This window comes from Entamoeba histolytica, genomic scaffold (assembly GCF_000208925.1).
Source record: "Entamoeba histolytica HM-1:IMSS scf_1104750518007 genomic scaffold, whole genome shotgun sequence".
In the NCBI taxonomy this organism is placed as follows: Eukaryota; Evosea; order Mastigamoebida; family Endamoebidae; genus Entamoeba; species Entamoeba histolytica.
In genome coordinates, this window is record NW_001915093.1 from 2,151 (window position 1) to 25,167 (window position 23,017).

At 24.7% G+C, this 23,017-nt stretch overlaps 13 protein-coding genes across 13 annotated transcripts, besides 1 other annotated feature; 6 read left to right on the top strand and 7 right to left on the bottom strand.

The window, feature by feature from the left end:
- Positions 1-682: 682 nt before the first annotated feature.
- EHI_113890 (serine-rich protein C30B4.01c precursor, putative) lies at positions 683-1,567 on the bottom strand. The gene has a single exon (XM_001914001.1). It carries the CDS (start codon positions 1,281-1,283, stop codon positions 756-758), a length of 528 nt encoding a protein of 175 aa, XP_001914036.1. The 5' UTR covers positions 1,284-1,567; the 3' UTR covers positions 683-755.
- Positions 1,568-1,664: 97 nt separating this feature from the next.
- Positions 1,665-2,098, top strand: EHI_113900 (prefoldin subunit 2, putative; the record flags this gene model as incomplete). Its single annotated transcript, XM_644391.1, has 2 exons — positions 1,665-1,895; positions 1,979-2,098. 2 exons carry the CDS (start codon positions 1,665-1,667, stop codon positions 2,096-2,098), a joined length of 351 nt encoding a protein of 116 aa, XP_649483.1.
- Positions 2,099-2,236: 138 nt separating this feature from the next.
- EHI_113910 (uncharacterized protein) lies at positions 2,237-2,710 on the bottom strand (the record flags this gene model as incomplete). Its single annotated transcript, XM_644390.1, has 1 exon — positions 2,237-2,710. The coding sequence occupies one exon, from the start codon at positions 2,708-2,710 to the stop codon at positions 2,237-2,239; it is 474 nt and encodes a 157-aa protein (XP_649482.1).
- A 118-nt stretch (positions 2,711-2,828) lies between these two features.
- Positions 2,829-4,178, top strand: EHI_113920 (uncharacterized protein; the record flags this gene model as incomplete). Its single annotated transcript, XM_644389.1, has 1 exon — positions 2,829-4,178. One exon carries the CDS (start codon positions 2,829-2,831, stop codon positions 4,176-4,178), a length of 1,350 nt encoding a protein of 449 aa, XP_649481.1.
- Positions 4,179-4,821: 643 nt separating this feature from the next.
- EHI_113930 (uncharacterized protein) lies at positions 4,822-5,388 on the bottom strand (the record flags this gene model as incomplete). The annotated part of the gene is made up of 1 exon (XM_644388.1): positions 4,822-5,388. The coding sequence occupies one exon, from the start codon at positions 5,386-5,388 to the stop codon at positions 4,822-4,824; it is 567 nt and encodes a 188-aa protein (XP_649480.1).
- Positions 5,389-6,059: 671 nt separating this feature from the next.
- On the bottom strand, positions 6,060-7,031 carry EHI_113940 (uncharacterized protein; the record flags this gene model as incomplete). Its single annotated transcript, XM_644387.2, has 1 exon — positions 6,060-7,031. The coding sequence occupies one exon, from the start codon at positions 7,029-7,031 to the stop codon at positions 6,060-6,062; it is 972 nt and encodes a 323-aa protein (XP_649479.2).
- Positions 7,032-7,688: 657 nt separating this feature from the next.
- On the top strand, positions 7,689-8,621 carry EHI_113950 (uncharacterized protein; the record flags this gene model as incomplete). Its single annotated transcript, XM_644386.1, has 1 exon — positions 7,689-8,621. One exon carries the CDS (start codon positions 7,689-7,691, stop codon positions 8,619-8,621), a length of 933 nt encoding a protein of 310 aa, XP_649478.1.
- A 196-nt stretch (positions 8,622-8,817) lies between these two features.
- EHI_113960 (uncharacterized protein) lies at positions 8,818-9,702 on the top strand (the record flags this gene model as incomplete). Its single annotated transcript, XM_644385.2, has 1 exon — positions 8,818-9,702. The coding sequence occupies one exon, from the start codon at positions 8,818-8,820 to the stop codon at positions 9,700-9,702; it is 885 nt and encodes a 294-aa protein (XP_649477.2).
- A 1,460-nt stretch (positions 9,703-11,162) lies between these two features.
- EHI_113970 (glycerophosphoryl diester phosphodiesterase, putative) lies at positions 11,163-12,305 on the bottom strand (the record flags this gene model as incomplete). The annotated part of the gene is made up of 1 exon (XM_644384.1): positions 11,163-12,305. The coding sequence occupies one exon, from the start codon at positions 12,303-12,305 to the stop codon at positions 11,163-11,165; it is 1,143 nt and encodes a 380-aa protein (XP_649476.1).
- Positions 12,306-12,431: 126 nt separating this feature from the next.
- EHI_113980 (uncharacterized protein) lies at positions 12,432-13,238 on the top strand (the record flags this gene model as incomplete). The annotated part of the gene is made up of 1 exon (XM_644383.1): positions 12,432-13,238. The coding sequence occupies one exon, from the start codon at positions 12,432-12,434 to the stop codon at positions 13,236-13,238; it is 807 nt and encodes a 268-aa protein (XP_649475.1).
- A 1,516-nt stretch (positions 13,239-14,754) lies between these two features.
- Positions 14,755-15,273: a repeat region.
- A 257-nt stretch (positions 15,274-15,530) lies between these two features.
- On the top strand, positions 15,531-18,878 carry EHI_113990 (uncharacterized protein; the record flags this gene model as incomplete). The annotated part of the gene is made up of 1 exon (XM_644381.2): positions 15,531-18,878. The coding sequence occupies one exon, from the start codon at positions 15,531-15,533 to the stop codon at positions 18,876-18,878; it is 3,348 nt and encodes a 1,115-aa protein (XP_649473.2).
- Positions 18,879-19,282: 404 nt separating this feature from the next.
- Positions 19,283-20,478, bottom strand: EHI_114000 (uncharacterized protein; the record flags this gene model as incomplete). Its single annotated transcript, XM_644380.2, has 2 exons — positions 19,283-20,375; positions 20,462-20,478. The coding sequence occupies 2 exons, from the start codon at positions 20,476-20,478 to the stop codon at positions 19,283-19,285; spliced, it is 1,110 nt and encodes a 369-aa protein (XP_649472.2).
- A 1,304-nt stretch (positions 20,479-21,782) lies between these two features.
- Positions 21,783-22,523, bottom strand: EHI_114010 (peroxiredoxin, putative). The gene has a single exon (XM_644379.2). The coding sequence runs from the start codon at positions 22,516-22,518 to the stop codon at positions 21,817-21,819; it is 702 nt and encodes a 233-aa protein (XP_649471.1). The 5' UTR covers positions 22,519-22,523; the 3' UTR covers positions 21,783-21,816.
- Between the last annotated feature and the right edge of the window lie 494 nt (positions 22,524-23,017).

The window sequence follows — 23,017 nt, forward strand, 5'->3', positions numbered from 1 at the left end:
ACATATTAGCATATCATATTTTTACCAACTATTTTTCTTTAAAACATTGATCTTATTGAGTATCTGTGTTTTTTATTTAAAAAATTTATGGAATTATTCAATGAATTAATAAAAAAGAAGTATCAAAATTATTCTTTTATAGATAAAGGCGTATATTAAATATATGATATTTAATTTTCATTTTTTGGTATGACAACATGCCTCAAACAGAAGAAAAGGAAAATGTTCTATCAAAAAAGAAATCGTTACATATGTTGTTATTCTATCATTCCATTCAACTAGTATATATTTTTGATTATTATACTCTGTCTCTGCTATGATTTTGATAATAACAAGTCCTTTTGAAATACGAAATAGTTGAGTATTTTCTATTTCTTGATGAATATCTCTAAAAGGAATATCTAAGATCGAAACCCAACTATTTTCTGAGGGTAATAACCCTTTCCATTTAACCAATACCTTTGTATTTCCCTATTGTTGAGTACCATTAAAAAATTGATGGAAATAAATACAAACTTCTGAATCAACTTTTTTCTTTATTATTTGCTCAGGAAAAACAAAATTCATAAATTTAGTTTTTCTTCTATAAAAAAAAATTAAAAAAATTTTCTTTTTCATGTTCTAAAAATCAATAACCAAAAAAAAAATAGAAAAAGATCTTAAAAAAGCTATATTTTTATGAAGTTATTGTTCTTTGTATTAATTGCTTTTATTTTAACATTCACTAATGCTGAAGAAGACCTTGCATTAAATAATTATGATGAAATCGAATTAGAAGAAAATGGTAACGAAGAAGAAAATAACGTGGAATACGAAGATGATGATGAATATGAATTAGATGATGACGATGATGATGATGACGATGATGATGATGACGATGATGATGATGATGATGACGATGATGACGATGATGATGATGACGATGATGACGATGATGATGATGACGATGACGATGATGATGATGACGATGATGACGATGATGACGATGATGACGATGATGACGATGATGATGACGATGATGACGATGATGACGATGATGATGACGATGATGATGACGATGATGATGACGATGATGATGACGATGATGATGATGATGATGATGATGATGACGATGACGATGATGACGATGATGATGATGACGATGATGATGATGATGATGACGATGATGATGATGATGACGATGATGATGACGATGAATATGAATATGAATTAGAAGATGAAGAAGCCCCCAAAAATAAACAAAATGTCAAAAAAATCCAAACTATTAAAAAATTAGATAACATTAGATTACCAAGAAATAGATTAACTAGTGGTGTTTTATACCCAGGAATGGGAAGACTTGGTATGTATGGAGGAATGGATATTCCTCTTGGAAGAGGAATGCAATATGGACGTCATCACATTTTCCCAGGAATGGGATATGGATATTTCCCCAATGGATATCCATTAGGATATAATTACCCAAGTTATGGATATCATCCAAGATTTGCTCGTTACAGTCAATTCATGAACTATGATCCAATGAACAGTCCATATTATTAAAACAATAATTTATGTTCAAGTAATATTTTTGTTATTCTATGAAACTAAACTAAGTATTAAAAAATTAAGAAATAAAATAAAAGCATAGAATAAAAAACTAAAAAGAAAAACTTAAAAAGAAAATGAACCCGGAACAAGCCGCACTTCAACAATTCCAACAATTAAAACAAGACCAAAATGTGTTGGCTAGACAACTTGCTGATATGGACTCAACACTAAAAGAACATAAACTTGTATTGGATACTTTAAGTAAAGTTGAACCATCAAGAAAATGTTTCAGATTAATCAATGGGGTAATGGTAGAAAGAACAGCATCAGAAATTATTCCAGCAATTAACAAATCGATTGAACAAGTTTGTTATTATTTATTAATATTTACTATTTTAAATTAGAATTAATTTATATATAAAAAATCAAATAATTAATGAACAAATAGATTCAAAAATTAATGAAAGAGGTAAATGATAATATTGCTGCAAAAACTTCTGAAATTAATAAGTTTATGGAACACTATAAAATTCAACAAAGGGACCAGCCAATTATTGCTCAAGCATAACTGATTTCTCTTTAATGTTGATTCAATCTCTTGTTTTTTGATTTATTTTGTTTAAAATAACAAAAATGAATATATTGTTTTTAATAACCTTATTTTTAATATAAATTAGAAAAGATATCTTAAAGTCTGTTTCAGTGTTTAAAGTTCCTTTTTCTGTGGAATAATTCCTTCTTCAAAAATATCTAAAACATCTTCCATTGCATCAGTTAAATCAAAAGAATCATCGTATTGATAATTTGGACTTTCATTCTTAAAATTAAATTTCATTCCATTATAATGATAAAACACTACTTTTGGAAATCCTTTACTTTTTACTTCTTCTGACTCGCCGAATGTTTCAGTAAAAATAGGGTCAGAATCATCAGCAACAACTACAACAAATTTTGAAGTTCTTTTCATATAACCTTCATCATGATTAAAATCTAATACTTTTCTAATAGCATCATCAATAACGTTTGACTGTAAATAAATTACCATAATTGGCATTTCTCGTCTTTTTGCTTCAAGTAATCCATTTTCCCAATCACGAACATTAAGTCCTTTATAATCCATAGAACCCCACATACTTGAACGGGCAAATGCAAGTGTCAAAAGTAAACAAAATGATAACATGATTTAATGAAAATAAGATGGTGAAGTTTGCCATATCATCATTGTGTGTAATGTTTCATATTTTTTTGATAATTAAAAAAAAACAAAAAACAAAACTGTTATTTGAATAACACAAATAATGAACAATACAAACACATCTTTCAGTAAAGAAGAATTTGAACGAGCAAGGGGAAGAAGAGAAGCGTTTTCAAAATTAGAATATAACCAAAAAGATGAAACAAGGAGATTAGTAGAACAATTTTTAATTATTGGATCAAATAGTTCAGAAGATAGTGAAGCAGAAATTCTTTATAGATATCCAGACATTGATATTGAAAACTTTGAATATAAAATTATTTCATTATATTGTTTTCCTGAAGGATGTAAAACACAAAAAAAAGAAGCAACTTCAACTGAAGATTTATTTCAAATAGAAAAGAGTATTAAAGAAGGATGTGTTAATGTAAGTAACTTTTTTAGTTTAAAAATGGCAAGTCCAAAAAATGGGGTTGAAAGAAATGGATTATGTTTTTCAATAAAACGAATTGAAATTGATAAACAAAAACCATTAGTATATTATGAAGATGAAATTATTTATATGATAGTTAGTACAAGTTCATGTTATCTTCTTTTAATAGAATTTATAGAAGCATTAATAATGAATGAAAGAGATATAAATTGGTTTAACACAAATACTATAACCAAAAAAACATTTGAAAGTTATTTTAAACAATTTTTTAATTTACCTGAAAATTATCAACAAACAGTGAAATTATCATGGTGTAAAAATTTACTTGAAAATACTGAATGTCCTTTAGGATGTTGTTTATTTATTAGAGTTATTCCAGTTGAAGATTTAATAATTTTATTATCTGCATTAGTTTTACAAAGAAAATTATTAATTAAAAGTAAGAATAGATGTATTTTAAGTGGTGCAATATCTTTTCTTACTCAAGCAATTAAACCTTTTAGTTATGATTCACCTATAATTAGTGTATTAATAAATGACCTTTTTGATTTAATTGATTCTCCAACTCCTTTATTAATTGGATGTAGTTCTTTACCAAATGAAATTCCTGAAAATTCTATTTTATATGATATTGATGATAAATTTATGCAAAAATTCACTGATGATTTTATTCTTCTTCCAAATGCTAATGAAATTGCTTCTTCTATTGAAAGTATTAGAAAACCATTAAAAAATTGTAAAAACCATCCAACTCATTTTTGTTTAAAAGAACATAGTCAATATATTCAATGGGCATTACAAAAAATTCAAATTGAATTTAGATTAATGGTAGATAATTTCGATGATTATATTGAAACTTTAAAAGAACCAGGAAAACCACAAATTAGTTTATTTAGAAAAAAAGATTTTATTGAAGAAGCTGAACCAAAATATCTTCCTTTTTTAAAAGAATTTAGTAAAACTCAAATGTTTGAATCATTTATTAATGAAAAATTAGATGCATATGATTATGGTAAATAATACTTAACTCTAATATTTTATTTTTAAGAGAATTTTGATAAAACAATTTATTATCAGTTATTAAGAGATTTTTTGTTTAAATTAATTTTCTATTTATTATTATTATTTTATTCAAATTTTTTTTTTATTCATTTTAATTGAATTAATTAATTGATTTTTTCATTTAATAAAAATAAAATAATATTATACTTTCATTTATATTTTAAATCATTTTTATTTAAAATATTCATTCATTAATTTTATTTACTTTATTGTATCAATACTTTGGATTGTTTCATTTTATATAAATAAATTGTTTTTATTTGTGAAATTAAATATTTAAAAGTAACATCCAAATATTTTAATTAAACATATTGATTATCTATACATTAAGGTAATTTTTGTTTAATAAAACCAAAAATATCTATTTACTATACTAAGAAAAAATTATCGCTCAGATTTAAACTGGTTTATGATGTCTTCATACAATTTATTTTAAATTTACATTTAAGATAAATTTGCAGAAGCAGGACTGAATCATCATTGCACATTAAAATAAGAAAATCTTTTCAAATAGTTTAATGATTAAATAATAAAATAGAATTGTGGTTGAATAAAATGAAATTATTAAAAAATTATTAAAAACTATTAAAATTATTATTTCTTATCTAGGAATAGAAATAAAAGAAGAAGGAACTTCGTCGTATTTATCTTCAGTTAAAGAATGAAAGAGAGGAGCTGATAATTGATTTTTAATTACTTCAATTTGACTTTGTTGATTTTTTAATTTTAAAGGTGGAAGAATAATAAAATCAATTGGTGTTTTTCTTTCTTTTTGAAATTTATATTCTTCCATAGCCACATGATACATAGGACAAGCTTGTAATGAGTTTTTTAATGTTTTTAATCTAATAAGACTAGATAAATATTGTTGTTGTAATTTACTAGTATTTAATTTGAGTTGTTCTAATTGTTTAACCATTTTATTTATTGAATGTCTATTCTTTAAAAGAAGATTAAAAAAACTTTTTGATTTTTGTATTTTTTTAATATTCATTGAATTTGTATTTGGTTTTTGCTTGTTATCTTCTTCTCTATCTTTTGAAGATTCTAAAACAAAAGGATGATTTCCTGAAAAAGTATTTGGCTCAATAACCATTACATTGTTATGTTGTGTAAATGCTGATATTGGACATAAAAGAGTCTCTTCTTTGGGTGGTAATAAGTTCATGAAATTTAATTTTATATGTTTAATGAGATTATCCTTCCCTTTTTTATTTAAAGGATTTTTTTTACTATTTCTCTGATTCTTCTTAATTCAAAGAAAAAAGTAACTTGTAAATGATTTTAAAGAATAGAAACCAATTTCTTAGTTCTTCTTAATAAAAAAAATATAAAAAAAAATATAAAAAAATAGTATTAAGAATATAAATAAATTATTAGTTTATGATAGAATAAATAAATAATAAATTATAGTATTTTATTAATAAATTATTTAGGTTACTAATTTTTTATTTTATTTAATATTTACAATGAAATAAATATTATTATTTAAATTAATATTATTATTTCTAATAATTATTTGAAATTAAATAAAAAAAGAAGTTATTGAATAAAAACAAAAGAATAGTAAAATAGTTTGTTTTTATTTCAATTTTAATCTTTTAAACAATCAAATTAATTAAAAGAACATTTTCACTATTAAATTATTTAAGATAAAAAAAAAATACATTTTTTAAATAATTAATTACAATTTAAATTACTTTCAAAATAAATAAAAAAGAAATTTGATTCTATTTTAAATCAATCCAATTTGTTAATTAAAAAATAATAAAAATAATTAAAAATAATTTACTAAATAAAAGAACATTAAATAGCAAATAATACTCATCAAAGAAATTATTAATAGTCACCTAAATAAAGAAGCATTGAAGCATTTGTTCTTAAGAAATCAAAATTTTTTTCATAACCTTTCTTGAGTCGTTCACTTTCCATATGAACAATACAAGAATTGAATTGCCTCAATAATGAACGATTTAAATTCCAAATTTTTTTTTCATCAGAACGTTCATTAACTAATTGTAATTTACAAATCTTTTGATATTCACTAAATACAATAGATGCACGAATACATTTTCTTCGTTTACAAATTTCAATTGACCTTCCTTCTTTATAAAATTGTTGAACTATTTGTAAAACTAAATCATATTTAACTTCAAAAACAATTTCTTTTGGAGCTTTACTGAGGCTAGTATTTGAAAATATTAATTGGTTTGCTTTACAATTAATATCTGAATTTTTAATGAGATTAACTTTCTCTTTATTTGGTGATTGAACTATTGAAGTATTGATTAAATCACTTGAAATTCCATCTTCTTTTTGTTTGTCATCTTGAGGTTGAGTGGCTTGCAAAACTAAATTCTTTTCTGACTTTGTTACAGTTTTCTTTCTTTGTCTAGTAGATCTTTTAATTTTACTTTCTGTAATGATATTTAGTTCCGTTTGAGACTCAGATTCAGTTCCATTTGCTAAATTTTCCGTTGGTATTTGTGTAGATATTTCATTTGGAACTTTTCGTTCAGGTTGAAGTATTATTTCTTGTTTAAGTTGTTCTATTTCTTTTTCATATTGACTAACTTTTAATTTCATCATTGAACTTTCGTATTTCATTTGTAATTTTTCTGTTCTTTCTTTTTCAATAAGAGTTTGTTTCTCTTCTAACTCTTTTTTTAATTCAGTTAATTTTGTTTGATATGAATTTTGATCTTCGTCTATTTTGCTTGCATACTTTAAACATGTTTCTTCATATTTTTTTGTTAACTCATCTAAACCCGTTTTTAAATTTTTATTTTCTTGTGTTAATTGTTGAATCATACTTTCTTGAAAGAGCGTTTTATCTTTAAGTAGCAATAAGTTAACGTAGTCGTTGATAGAAATTTTAATATTTGTTTGAATGTTCATATCTTTTTTGTTTTATTCAGTTCTCTTATTTCTAAATATTCTTTCGTTGGTTCTTCTTTTTAATTCTTTATTCTTTATTTTCTCTTTAAATTTCATCAGATTTTTCCTTTTCTATCTTATTTTCTTTATGTCTCATTCATTTAACCCCAATAACCACTTTTCTTATTGATTTTCATTCTCGTAGTATTTAGAGTATAGTGTTCTTTCTTTCAACTGTTAAAATATTCATTTCTCTAATACTTCAACAGTACTTGTTAAGCTAAAATGTTATTCCAAAATAATGCCACAAAAAATTACTATAATTATACTTATATGTTATATATCTCAAAATAATTTAACCTTTTAGAAAAATAAGAAATTCTGGGAATGGAAAAAAGCACGAAAATAGTTGAAACAAATTAAAAGAAGATGGAACACGTGGTATAAAATAATCAAAAAACAAACAGAAATGATATAAAAAACTTATTAAAAAGAAGCTTAAAGAACAGACTTTGATTGAAGAATTTGTAACGAGGATAAGAGGTATAAAAAGAAGACAGGAACTTTACTAAACTTGATAATCATTTGTCCATGTTTTGTTGTAAAAAAGCTGATAAGAACGATTATGAAGATGCAAAGCAAGAAGACAAAAAGGAGGAATTAAAGAAAGAGGAAGATAAACAGGAAGAAAATAAAAAATCAGAAGAAAATAAAAAAGAGGAAGTGAACGAACAAAATAAGGAAGAAAAAGAAAGTGTTGAGGATAAAAAATCGGAAGAAAAAGAAAGTGATGAAGACAAAAAATCGGAAGAAAAAGAAAGTGATAGTTCTTCATCTTTAACCCCAACAACGGAAAGTGAAAAAAAAGAGGTTATCGAAGAAGATAAAAAAGAAGAACCTAAACAAGATGAACAACCAAATGAAACTAATGAGAGTGATAAAAAAGAAGAAAACCCATCTCCTGACAGTATAAAAGAAGATCAAAAACAACAACCTTCTGATAACGAAGAACCAAAAGCAGAAGAGCCAAAAGCAGAAGAACCAAAGGAAGAAGAACCAAAGGAAGAAGAACCAAAGGAAGAAGAACCAAAAGCAGAAGAACCAAAAGCAGAAGAACCAAAAGCAGAAGAACCAAAAGCAGAAGAACCAAAAGCAGAAGAACCAAAAGCAGAAGAACCAAAAGCAGAAGAACCAAAAGCAGAAGAACCAAAAGCAGAAGAACCAAAAGCAGAAGAACCAAAAGCAGAAGAACCAAAAGCAGAAGAACCAAAAGCAGAAGAACCAAAGGAAGAAGAACCAAAAGCAGAAGAACCAAAGGAAGAAGAACCAAAGGAAGAAGAACCAAAGGAAGAAGAACCAAAGGAAGAAGAACCAAAGGAAGAAGAACCAAAGGAAGAAGAACCAAAGGAAGAAGATCCAAAAGCAGAAAATAGTTCAACTGAAACTGACTCTTCGTCAACTATTTCTTCCTCAAGTAGTAAATCAGATACAAGTGATAAACAATCAAGAGATTTGAGTGAATAATAATACATTTATTTAAAATATTTTTATTTTTTTTATGGAAATATTTTGTTGTTTTATTAAATTATTTTATTTCTTTCTATTTTTTAGAAAGGCAAAAAGATTTTTGTAGTCTATTCTATATTTAGAAAGAAATAGAATATCTTAGTTCTTGTAAATAATGAAGGGGACTGATATGCATCGTGATGAATTCACTAGCATGAGTATTGGAGATCTTGTTGGTTCAAAACGAGTTTATGAAGAAAGAATTAATACTATCAATAAAGAAAATGAAGCACTTAAGGCACAGATTGAAAATGAAAAACAAAAGAGATTAAAAGCAGATTCCCTTAAAGAAGAACAAATAAAAGAAAATCATATTTTAAAACAGATTATTCAAGAAAAAGAAGTTGCAATAAGTAGTATGGAAGGATCTATCAAAGTAGCTACAGGTGAGAAAAATGCATTGAAAAAACAACTTGATGTAAAAAATGGAATGCTTAAAGAAAAACTAGATGAAGCATCTCAATTGAAATTGAGAATGATAAAATTAGAGAAAAAGAATGATAAAATAATTCAAATGTTAGACCAAAAAATGGATAGTATACTCAACAAAACAGATGAATCATTGAAAACAATTGAAATTATTCAACGAAAAGATATTTCAAAAGAAGTTCTTGATTGTTTTGAAGAAAGTAAAGAAGAGATGGTCAATTCATTTGAAAAGAATAGTGGAGAGATTGAAGAAATGAAAGAAAGAATCAATGAAATGAAAGAAGAACAATCACAAGAAAGACAACAACAGAAGGCATTATTAGAAATACATAAAGTGATTATTGAACAAATGAAAGAAGAAAGACTAAGCTTAATTAATGGAATTAAAGGAGCTCTTGGAATTGAAAAAGAATGTAATATGAATGACATTATTGAAGAAGTTATGAAACTAAAACAAAAAAAGATCATAACAGATTTAGAAAATAGAGAGTTGAAGAGAGACATTGAAAGAATGGGAAAAGAAATAGAAACTTTAAATGAAAAACAAAAAGACTATGCAGAGGTTATTTGTTTAGCAGAGGGAATATTAAAAAGAGAATTAAAGAAGTAATAAATCTATTCTTTATTTTAATACTATTGGTTATTAAACGGCATTTATAATGTTTAGTTTTGATGTTTTACTAATTAAAACAAAATAATATTTGCTGTATTTTATTTATGACATAATATCATAAATTTTCATATATTATTTTCTATTTAAATTTATAAAATATTCTAATTGATCAAGAAAATTAGTGTTCTTTTATTCTTGACCATCTAAAAAAATGAATCGAATATTCATTAGTATTAATCACATCAACTCCATCAATATCATCTCTTTTTTCTTCATATAGATTTATATCATGGTAACTATCATAATGATTAAATTCATTGGTTTTCTTATATTTGTGAAAACTAAACATAATACTATTTCAAGTAATAATATAGTTCATAAATATAATACTTTGATATTCATTCTCAAACATACAACTCTACCTAATTTTGTTTATATTTAAAGTTATCAAGAATTTATGATATTTCAATAGGAAATATTTTTGATTTTATTTCATAAGATAATAATTTATTTAGTTTCATTACTGAAGTTCATATCAATTTTATATTTACATTATTAAAATAAATATTACTTCAAAATCTCATTGAATGAGTTTGTATATAAACTAATATAATTTAATAAGACTACTTATGTATTAAAAATAGAGAATATTTGACATTAATGAATGTTTTGAAGAAGTTAGAGTATTTAATATTATTGTATATTATGTTTCTAAAAAAAATAAGAGAAGAATTGATAAATAATAAATACACTAAAATTAACAGTATAAACTAAGCAGAACAACTCTTCATTTATTAAAGACATTTATTTCTCTATTTATCATTCTTTTATACACTAAGGTGGAAATAGTCTAAACAAAAAAATAAACTAATAATGCTTTCATAAGATTGTCTTTTGAGTCAAGACTATAAATAAAGTATTAAGTTCAATTCTTCAAACAATAAATTTAAGTTTTTTTTTCATTGAAAAAGAATCATTTAAATGATAAAAAAGAAGAACAAGATGCTTAATTATATCTAAAATTGATATATTTCTACAACCATTCATTAACATTAAAAGTTTTCATTGCATCAGTTATACTTAAATGAAAAATCTTTGACCGAATTTATTGACTGAAGAAAATAAGACAATAATTATACTGTAGGCTTCCAAATAATTAGAGTTAAATCCTTTCTTCATAAAATATATTTTAATAAAAACTTCTTAATTTTTTGATAATATAAACATAGCTTAGAACAATTATAAAGTTTATTTATTTATTACTGTTTGAAATTGATTAAGGCTTATTTTTATTCATGTAATATTAAAATAAATAGTAAATATTTCTACTTTACATATCATCAAACATTATCTTTATTAGTGGATAATGGAAGAGAAGGATATTTACTTTGTTATTCATCTCTTTGTTTTTTCTGTTAAAATTCAAAACTAATTTTTTAACAAGCAATAATAATTAACTAATCAACTTTTCTCTTGGTGGTACGACAGCAGATCCATTTAATAATATTAAGAAAGGAGAGGATTAAAAACACAAAGAAAAAGATAATTATGAAGAAAGTCACTTGTGCTGGTAAGACTCCAATTAAGGTATCAATAACTAAACATGAAAATGCTGTACAGTCCCAACTTGTTGTTTCAACTTCTTTGTCAAACTTCTGATATGACTCTTTAAATGATTTTCTTAAACCCATTAATTCCATAACTCTAACTGCAATATCTGGTCTATCAGTCATAACTCCTTGACATCCATTAGAAAGACAATTTGCAATATCATAACCATTGTTAATGGTGAATAATACTAATTTTACTCCAAGTTCTTTTGCAATAACCTGAAACTTTTTGTCATTAAAATTGACACCTCCAACAGAAGTAAATGGTGCTTGAATAATATGAGCTTTAAGTGGGAAGAAATGATAGTACAGACGAGGTATACCTAGATTAACTGATACCATTAATTGAATAACTTCATGTTCACTAGCAACTGTACAAAATGTATTATTTGTAAGTAACCTAAAACGTTTAATAACGTTGTGCCATCCTGAAGAGAAACAAATGAACTCTTTTGCTTTTGGCATTGTTCTTAAACGTTGTACAAGAATATCAACAACTTTTGGATCTTCGTTTTTTATTTCAATACTAAACTTTAAGCCTGAATTAACAAATGAGTCATAAACATTTTGAAGAGAAGGGACTTTAAGTCCTTTTCCTCTAAATGGGAACGTTTTTCCATCTGGAGAATATCTATAACCCGCATCAAGTTGTTGAATTTTATTAAGTGTATAATAACTGGCATTACCCCTTCCATTTGTGGTACGATCCAAAAAATCATCATGAAGAATAATAAAATTATTATCGGCTGTCATCTGAATATCAGTTTCAATCATATCAACATTAAATTGTTCATATGAATCTTTCATTGCCTCAATAGTATTCTCTGGATAATAGTAAACACCCCCACGATGAGAAACAAGTAATCTCTCTCTAGGTAAATCAACTGGATTTGGTTTTGTTGCTTTTAATGGTGGAAGGTACCAGTTTAATGATAATATAATTATCATTAAACACAAGGATATTGTTATAGAATGATAACAAACTCCCATTTCTTATTGTTTATATTAAAAAAAATAGATTATTTCATATAAATATAAAACTATATTTAATTATTATAATAATATTTATATTTAATGAAAAACTACTGATTTAAAAGAAAAAATCATATTTGATTGATGAAAAGATTAATTATCTTTTTTGTTATTCTTCTTGGAATAAAATCCCAGAGAGTATATCCATGTGATGATGGGTATGGAATTATTGACGACAGATGTACAATATGCCCTAATATGACATCTTCTCGTGGAGATAAATGTAAACCATGTGATGATGGATTATTTACACTGGAAGAAAAAAGTAGTTCATGTCAAAAATGCAATAACCCACTACAATATTTTGATGGTGAACATTGTGTTGAGTGTGAGCCAGGTGCAAGAGTAATTTCTTCTCATAAATGTAAAAAGTGTGAAGTTGGGTCATTTTTTAATAGAGAGACAAAGAAATGTGAGTATTGTCCGATAGGGACATACTCAGATATAGAGGGACAACAAGACAATTGTACAGTATGTCCTGATATGAAAATCACTTTTAATGAAGGCAGTTCACAATGTTTTTATTGTCCAGAAGGGACATATTATGAACAAGGGCATTGTTATAATTGTCCACAAAAATATGTATGTACTAACAGTGAAATGAAATTATGTAGTAATCATCAGTTATGTGTTCTTTCAACAGTTGTTAATTGCTCAATTTTTGGGACACCAAATTATGAGGTATATAAATGTGAAAAGAATGTATTGTTTTACATAATGATTTCTGTCTCATTAGTAATTTCTATGATTGTAATAGTTGTTGTTGTAATTATAACTTTAGTTGTTATCAGAATCCACAAAAAGAAAAAAGCAGAAATGGAGAAGAAAAAGAAGAACATTGAGATGTCTGAAAATGATCGCAAGAAATTGATTAAAATGTATCTAAATTAAAAAAAAATTAATCAAATAATTTGTCATTTTTTTATTTTGAGTCAGTTTAAGTTAGTTTGATAAATAAAGAACAAAGTTAAAAGAAAGGTATTTATAACTAACCAACTCTACCTTAAATACAGAAATTTAGGAACGAGATTTCCCCATAAATCACTTTGAAAAATGGGGAAATACACAATAATACCAAGTGAATAAAAAAAAAGAATAAAAAATGATGATGTGGTGTTTTTAGAAGATAAAATGACAAAGAAAAAATGAAGCGAGAAATTTGAATTTTTAAGTGGTTTGATTAAAAAAAGAGTTGAATAAAGGTTCACTCGAGACTAAAAAAAGTGAAAGAAAAGGGGAAATTCACTACTTTTCCCCATGAAACTGAATGAAAGCCACTTTAATGATTAATAAAAGACTATATTTAAAGAATCATCTCAATAAACTTAAAAACATATCTGACATATAAAATGACTAATCCATTTACTGATGTTGATATTAATTCATTTAAAATTAATAGGTCAATTGCTTCAAGTGAAGAAAAGAAACCAAAACGACATTCTCTTAAATATAGTGTTGAAGCTGAAAAAAAGTTTCCTAAAATTCGTATTTCTCAAAAAGACTATAATCGTCTAAAAGATATTCAAGAAAGATTGCATTGTAAATCTTTTGGTCAAGTGGTTATTCGTTTACTTAATTGTTATAAACAACAAATAACTACAATTGAAAATCAAATGTATGTACAACAACATTAATATTTTTTTGTAATTTATTTCTCTTCTTCCACTTATTTTTAACGTCTTTTTAATGAATCTGCAAAAAGATATTTATTTTCTATATTTAATTCATTTATTTTATTCTATTATATTCTATTTTGTTTTTTTTTTATTTATCTGTTTATAATTTTAGCATTTTTAATTTATATTTCATTCTTTTTTGTATTATATTTAACCATTTGTAAAGAATATTTTCTATTAATAGAAACATAGAACTAATTTTAATAAAAACTATCAGTAAAATACTAACTATTAATTATAATACTAAAACCATTAATATATTATTTTCATCTATTGATTAAATATTAGTTAAGGTATTAAGGAAGGTTCAACGAGTAAAAAATGATTTTGTCTATAAATAAGAATATCGGTGAAGATTAGTTTTTTTTATTTAAATTATGTTGAATCAATGGATTTCATTCTTCATTTTTTTTGTAGCACTAATGATGATAAAGTTATAATATAATAAAGATATGCTAATTAATGAATAAACATATAAGAAGAGAAGTTATTTTATTTCAAAAATATTTAAGATAATATGAAATGTTATTGATACTGTAAGTTATTGTTATAGAAAAAAAAATTAAATTACTTTCATAAGATATTCATTAGTTGTATAAAAACAAATATCTAATAGAGAAGTAAGAAATTTAAAAAATATTGAATAAAGTAACATTATTATAATGAGTAAGAAATAAAAGAAAACAAGAAAACTAAATCATTAAGTCAATTAGATTTTAATTAGATAATACATAAAAATTAATTAATTAAGTATTAATAGAATTGTCATATATTCTTCCTAGTTTAGCGGAGACTAATCTCTTCGCTGTTTAAAAAAGAGTAATCTTTTTGTTTAACCTATCATTTATGTTTTTCTTGCAAAATGAGAAAATCACTTCTTTGCTTTATTTCTTCTTATTAAAGTTTCTCAACCTCCTTCTACATATTCCTTCTTTTTAATCCTTTGTTTGTTTTCTGCCTTAATTTTAAACATTTTCTTTTTCCTTTTTTCTTTATTTTATGAAAGAGAGAAGAGAGTATTTCATTACTACTATATTACTTTGACTAATCTTCTTTTAGTCTTACCCACACTTCATTGGATTCTTATATTACACCATGTAATATTCTACCATAATATCTTGCTACACCCTTTGCAGCTTTACCTAATACATTTCTAATTCAAATACACTGTCATAACCAGAAAATAACTGGGAGATTCAAAACATGAATTATATTAATGTTTGTATTTGGTGTTTCAGACATGCTACCTTCTATATTTTAATTTAATTAATTTTAATACATGTTAAACTATTTAAATTTTAATTCTTATATAATGAAACGAAAATAATAATAGAATATATATAAAGAAGAAATAGGAATTACATTTTTTGATATTATAAATTCAGATGATTAAAATCTCTTATAATAATTTATCATTTCTAAATTTTTTGAATAAAAAACTAAATGATACTAATTGTTTCATTTGTTTTAATCTTTTCAAAAAAAACTTATAAACTTCATTTGCTTCATGATAACTCTTGATATTTATTCTCTTCAAATTGTTACTCAATACCTAACAAGTAAATATGATTTTATAAATATTATTCAAACTACTAAAAAATACATGTTTATTTTAGATAGATTTAGAATAAATCCAATTAGAATTACATCATTTGTAAAGAATTTATTTCATTTTTTAGATACTCAAATTGTTTATTATGAAAATGATTATATTATGCAAAGGGTTGTTAGATTAATTATTCAATATCCTGTTTCTTATTCAAACATAGCTTCAATAACAAAACAATATAAAGATGTAACTTGTATTTTCAAGAATATAGTTTTAGACTCTCTTAATGGTTGTAATAAAAAAATAATTCCTAAAGAAGTTAGTATTCTTGGAGATAGTTGTTTTGAAGGAGAAAGGATTAAGGTAATAACAATACCAAACACAATAAAAGAGATTAGAACATCTTGTTTTTCTGAATGTGGAATTAGGAGTATAAAGATTCCAAATTCTGTTACACAAATAAAATCATTTGCTTTTTCAAATTGTAGGTCTTTAACAAAAGTTGAATTACCTTCATTTCTTACTTCAATTGAAAATAATGTTTTTAAAGGATGTGTTAAATTAAAAGAAATTGATATTCCTAATTCAGTTAGCTCTCTTAGAAATGGATGTTTTTCTGAAAGTGGTATAAGAATGTTTGAGATTACTTCACAATTTCAATTTATTGATGAAAATATTTTTTGTATGTCTTTATTAAGAAAAATATCATTTACTGGAGTGAAACAAATTCCTAATGGAATATGTAGTGGATGTTTTCATCTTACTAGTGTTATAATGGATGATGTAGTAGAATGTATTTTTGATTGTGCATTTGAACAATGTATTGAACTTAAAAATATTAATTTTTCATCTAATTTAAAATTTATAGGAAATAGTGCATTTTTTGGATGTGCATTTAATAAAATTATTCTTCCAGATAATTTAGAATTTATAGGTGAGTTATGTTTTGCAAATTGTAAGAATTTAACTGAACTACGAGTTTTATCAAAACAATGTATCATTGGAGATAGAGTCTTTTTCTCAGACATTAAATTAAAAGTACTTGAACTTCCATTAAAAGATGGGAAATATACTTTTCCAGTAAGTAAAGATGAAAAGAAAATATTTAAAAGAAATGGAATAGAATGTATTAATATTCTACTTGATCAAGAATATGTTGAACCAATTGAATTATTAAATACAAATAAACAAATTAGAAATATTCAAGAGTTTGGAGAGTCTATGTCAACATCTATTTGTATTTTAAATTCTGCATATAGACTTGATGGTAATTTATTGAGTTCATGTTATTGTGAAGAAATGATTTTTCCAAAAGGAATTATTAAAATTGATGATAGTTATATACCATCACCAAATCTTACTAAGATTGTATTACCAGAATGTATTGAAGTTTTACATCAAGAACAAATTGGTTATTTAAAAGGGCTTAAGATTATTGAAATTCCTACTTCTGTTACTAGAATAGAAAAATGGTGTTTTAATGCATTAGATAAATTGGAGTCATTACAAATTCCTTCTTCTGTTAAAATACTTAAAAATGATTTTATTATTGATTGTTCTTCATTAACTGAATTAAATTGGAATAATAAAGAACCTATTATGAAAGAATCATTTAATTATTTAATATATACTCAACTAAAAAAATCAAATATTCATTTCACAAAATTTAATTTAAATGGTTTAGATGGAATTGATCCACTTCATTTCACTATTACTGAACCTATTGTATTTCAACAAGATGATTTTAATGAACAAATTTCTAAATTTACAATACTCCCAAATAATCTAATAGAAATTAATGGATCAAATACAATAAATGAAACTTTAACTTCAATTACAATCCCTTCTTCTGTTACTTCAATAGGTAAATATGCTTTTGTTGATTTTATAAATTTGAAGGAGATATATTTACCTGAAAATGAAATAGAATTTGATGACTGTATGTTCAAAGGATGTACTTCACTTAGTGTTATTAAGTCAAAAAACCCAAAAAATCTTCAAATAAACTTTCACAGTGAAATTATAAACATATTAAAAGATTTTGGATATAATTTTCAATATAATAAAAGGGTTATTAAAAACTATCATCCATCTAATTATTATGAAGAAAATTATTCAATACAAAACTTTTGTTTAACTAATGTACAATCAATTGATAATGAAGCCTTTTTTTATTTCACTACTATTACTCATATATCTTTTTCTAATGAATTAATATCAATTGGAGATACTGCTTTTAGACAATGTTCTATGTTGAAAACTATTCAAATTCCTTCAACAGTAACATTTATTGGAGAGTCATGTTTCGAGTGTTGTTCATCTTTATCTTCAATAAAAATTGAAAATCCTTTTGTTGATTGTGGAAACTATTGTTTTAGTCATTGTGTTGGTTTAACTTCAATCCCATTAATATATAAACTTAGTGTTGGTATCTTTGAATATTGTGAATCGCTTCAATACATTTCATTATTGGATGGTGTTAAAGAACTTTCTTCTGGTTGTTTTAGTCATTGTATTTCTCTTAAAGATATTTCAATTCCACATAGTGTGACAACAATAAGAAGATATTGCTTCAGTGAATGTTTCTCTCTTACATCTATAGACATTCCAGCAGAAATAAAGTTGATTGAATTAGGGGCTTTTTATGATTGTAAAAATCTGAGAAAAGTTATAATGAAAAATGAACATATTGAACTTGGAGATCATTTGTTTGATGGCTGTACTTCACTTGACACTATTTCAATTAATGGTGTTTGTATTAAATCAATTTACATGGAAACATCTTATTCACAATACAAATACTTTCATTCAAAAGGAATTAATTGTAAAAGAGTTTCATTAAGTCGAAGAGAAAGAATCGAAAATGGATTTTTTGCTGTGATGAATAAAAATATAGTTAGAATAGATGAATGTTGTTTTGGTGGGTGTGTTGAATTTACTAAACTTACTATTCCAAGTAATATCACCGAAATAGGATCTTTTTGTTTTAAAGATTGTCTCAGTCTTCAATCTATTGTACTTCCGTCTTCAATAACTTCAATACCACCTTATTGTTTTGACAATTGCACTAGTCTAACTTCAATTGAAATCCCTTCTACTATTAAAAAGTTTGGTGATAAATGTTTCAGTGGGTGTGTATTATTAAAAAATGATAAAATACCTAATGAATGTTTTAAAACAGTTAATATTGAAGGGGTTGAAGAAAATAATAACTCTCAGTACAACAGTGAAGAAGATGGGATTGAAGAAGATGGGATTGAAGAAGATGAAATTGAAGAAGATATTGTGGATGATGAATTGTTTTAATAGGACGTTTACTCGAAAATATTATTTCCTGTTTTATGTTATTACAAATCTTTTTCAAATAGAAGTTTTAGTTTGACTAATAAAAATAATTGAATTACATATATTTTTTATTTAAGTCATCTTGTCAATTAGTTTTTTGTTAAGACTCAGAATGTTAATTAATTAATTATAACCAGAAAACTTTCTCTTTCAAATACACATCAGGTTATAGGGTTTATAATAAATTGTATTATATTAAAGAATATAACACTTTATTTAAATATTGAAATGTATATCATCATTTTAGTCTTATGATTCCAACAAAAAAAAATGAAAACGTAACTTATAAGTGGTGATAATAATAAAGATGTGATAGTTATTGAAACATTTTATTTAAAGTTATAAATAAAAATAAATATTTTCAATTAGAAGAATAAAAATGTAACAGCAATACCAAGCATAATAAATGTACATAACGCACTATCAATATTCTTGTGATTGTTTAAATCATCGTCTGATTTACTTTCTGAACTATCGGAACTACTTGTTGTTTTATTGTCTGTTTCTTTATTTCCTTTATCTTTTTGTCCATTTTGATTATTCATTCCATCTTTTTGTTCATCAGTTCCTTTACTGTCTTTTCCATTTTCTTCACTATCTCCTTTACCATCATCCTTTTTATCTTCTCCAGTTGGTCCATCTTTATTTGGTTGTTCTTTTTGTCCATTATTTGGACTTTGTTCGGTGCTTCCTTTATCATCTTTTCCATTTTCTCCAGCACTTCCATTTTGCCCTTCTTTCCCTGATGTATTAGAACCATCTGTTCCCTTATTTTCTTGTTCATTATTATCAGCTGATCCAGGTTTTTCACCTTGTTGGCTTTGTTCAGAACTTCCTGTTCCACTATCTTTTGTAGATACTTCTCCTTTTCCTGTTTTGTTATGATCTACTGTTTCATCTTTTTTAGTGTCTCCTTTATCTACATTTCCTGTATTTTCTGTATTTGTTACTGGATTTGTATTTCCATTGTCATGACTATCTGCTGCTTTACCATCTTTTTCTTCGGTTTCTTGTTTCGCTTTTTCTGGACCTTCATTATCATTTGTTTTACCAACTCCTGAAACTTTACTGTCTGTGCCTTCTGCTTCAGTGACTCTTTGTGCGTCTGTTTTTGTTTCAGTACTTTCTGTTTTTTTATCACCTGTCTCTGGTTGTCCTGTTATACCACTTCCTGTCCCTTTATCTTCCTTAGTTATTGAACTTCCTCCTTCAGCTATTGTTTGTTTACTTTCTTGTCCAACACTAGTTGCAGTACTTTCTTTGCCATTAATTGCTTGTTCATTTTTTTTACTTGGTGTTCCACTTTCTATATTTGATTCTTGCAACTCTTCTTTGGGGTTTGACACTTTTTGATCACCAGTTGTTCCAGCAGTTGGTTCTTCTGCTCCTTTATCCGTTGTAAGTTTCTCATCTACACCAGTTTCACCTTTTAAATGTATATTATGTAGATTAAACAGTCTTTTGTGTTGTTTTGAATATATTTGTGTGTGTGTATTACTTTTGTATTGTTAATAATTTCTGTTGCATTAGTAATTACAATAAACAATAGAAATATAAACATTGAATGAAATGTATTTCAGTTCTTCTCTTTAAATATACTCTCTTCTTTTTCTATTATTATCTTTTATTTTCATTTTATTTCTTAATGACTCGACTATTTCATTCTTCATTTCATCATATCATCATATTATTGTATTTTGAACTTCAACAATAAATAGAATGAAATGAAATAGTAAATTGAAATTCACTTCATTTTTGTAATTTATTCAACAAAATTAAATAAACATTCAATTTAATAAATAAATCATAAACAATAACAACAATAATGAATGAAATGAATAATAATTTCAATTCATAATTCAAATCATTATTATTTTAAGAATATATTCATCATTTATTGATTATTCATTTTAACTTGTTTCTTATTCTAATTTTATCATAAAATGATTCAAATGAATAAAACAAGAATATGAATAAGAGTAATAACATGAACAAATGATTATTTAGTCAATATTAGAATTTATTATTTGATGAATATATTAATTATTATCAACATTTTTGTATTAAAACTCAAACACATAATTTGTTGATAATAATTTATTTGGTTTTGTGTTTCAAGTCAACCATGATAATATAAATATAAAGTAACACAGACTATAAAACAAAGTTATAAATATAATGATAAAATGTATATTAATTTATAAACAGTTGATAAATAAATGATCAAATAAAGTTAATTTATAAGCAATAAGTAATGATACAATATATAATGAAAAAAAATGAATATAACATAAAATAAAAACATAAAAACAAAAGATAATAAGAAATAAGAATGATGAAATAATCCAAATAATTCAAAATAAAAGATGATAAAGAAAGAAGAAATGAAATAAACAAAAGAATTATATAATAAAGTATATGAAAATAAAGAATGAAAAGAATAGAAATAAAATAAGAAATAGAGAATAAGAATAAACATAAATATTTTAATACTAAATAAAGAGAATAATAAAGAAAAGAAATAAGAAATAAAAATATCAATTAAAAATAAATGGATATAATATAAAATGATATAAATACAAATGAAAAAGCAAGAATAAAAGAATAAATATGAATAATAATTAAATCTCAATTCAAATTAAATACAAAATAAATGATGATAATTTTATTAATTATATAATATCATTTCACTAATTAATTCTTATATTATTTAAAATATTCTTTATTTCTGTTAGTCTTTATTTTTTATACAAATGTATCATTTTATTTCAATTTATCTGTAATGTAGTATTTCTTATTCTTCTTTTCTTTATTAAAATCATTATATTTATTCTTTTATTTATTATCATTTTCTTCTTATAAACCATAAAATAATTTGTATTAAATTATCTTGTTTGTTTTAATGTGCTGTTAAATATTTCTTAATTCCATCTGGTGTTGGTTCAATGGTGTCTTTGCCTGGTTTCCAATTGAGTGGACAAACTGCTCCATGTTCATCACTGAATTGAATTGCTTTAACTATTCTGATTGTTTCTTCCGTTGATCTTCCAATTCCATCATCATTCATTTGAATGTATCTTACTTTTCCTTTATCATCAATGATGACATATCCTCTTCTTGCAATTCCTGCTTCGACATTTAACATTCCATATTTGATAGAAATGCATCTCTTAATATCTGATACTAATGGGAATGTCAACTTTCCTACTCCTCCTTTACTTTTATCTGCTTCACACCATGCTTGATGACAATAAACTGAATCTACACTCACTCCAATAACTTCACAATTGATTTCTTTCAATTGTCCTGCAAGTTCACTATATCCAATCATTTCTGTTGGACAAACAAATGTCCAATCCAATGGATAAAACAACAATACAACATATTTTCCTTTATATTCATTAATATCAATCTCTTTGATTGAACCACATGGACAATATGCTGGTGCTTTAAATTCTGGTGCTTCTTTTCCAATTTGTGCTTTTTCAAATGTGTTTATAAATTTCTTAAATGCTTTTATTCTTGGACAACAACATTCTTTACAACATTCTTTCTCTTGACATTCTTTTTTACAACACTCTTTTTGTTGATTGCAAGACATTTGACTGATTGAATTGATGAGATTGTGGTGATGATGAGATGTTTAAATGACAAATGAACTACCAAAATCATCTTTACTTAACTAAAATAAAAATGTCGTCATCATCACTTCTGCATTATTCTCATTATGGTAATTATTCAATTTTCAAACAACTTATAATGAAAGAACTGGTAAATATAAAACAAAAATGACAAGATAAAAAGAAGAAAACGGAGATACACACATCCACACATTCTAAATGAATCTAATGAAGAATAAGATGAGGAGAAAGAGAAATGTATTGGAACAAAACACCAATAAGAAATAAGAAATAGAAAAGAAATAACAACTAGAAATAATAATGATATGAATAAGAATATTGAAAATGGCATAATAGAATAAATTTCAAATATATAAACATAAAGAAGAAATAATGATTTACAAATAAATAGAAAATGAATAAAACAAAAGAATATAATAAGAAATAATATAAAACAATAAGAAATGTATTATCAACGAA

What these genes read in the sequence shown, in the direction of transcription:
- EHI_113890 (XM_001914001.1), bottom strand. Translation starts at nt 1,283, where the DNA reads ATGTTATCTAATTTTTTAATAGTTTGGATTTTTTTGACATTTTGTTTA.
- EHI_114010 (XM_644379.2), bottom strand. Translation starts at nt 22,518, where the DNA reads ATGTCTTGCAATCAACAAAAAGAGTGTTGTAAAAAAGAATGTCAAGAG.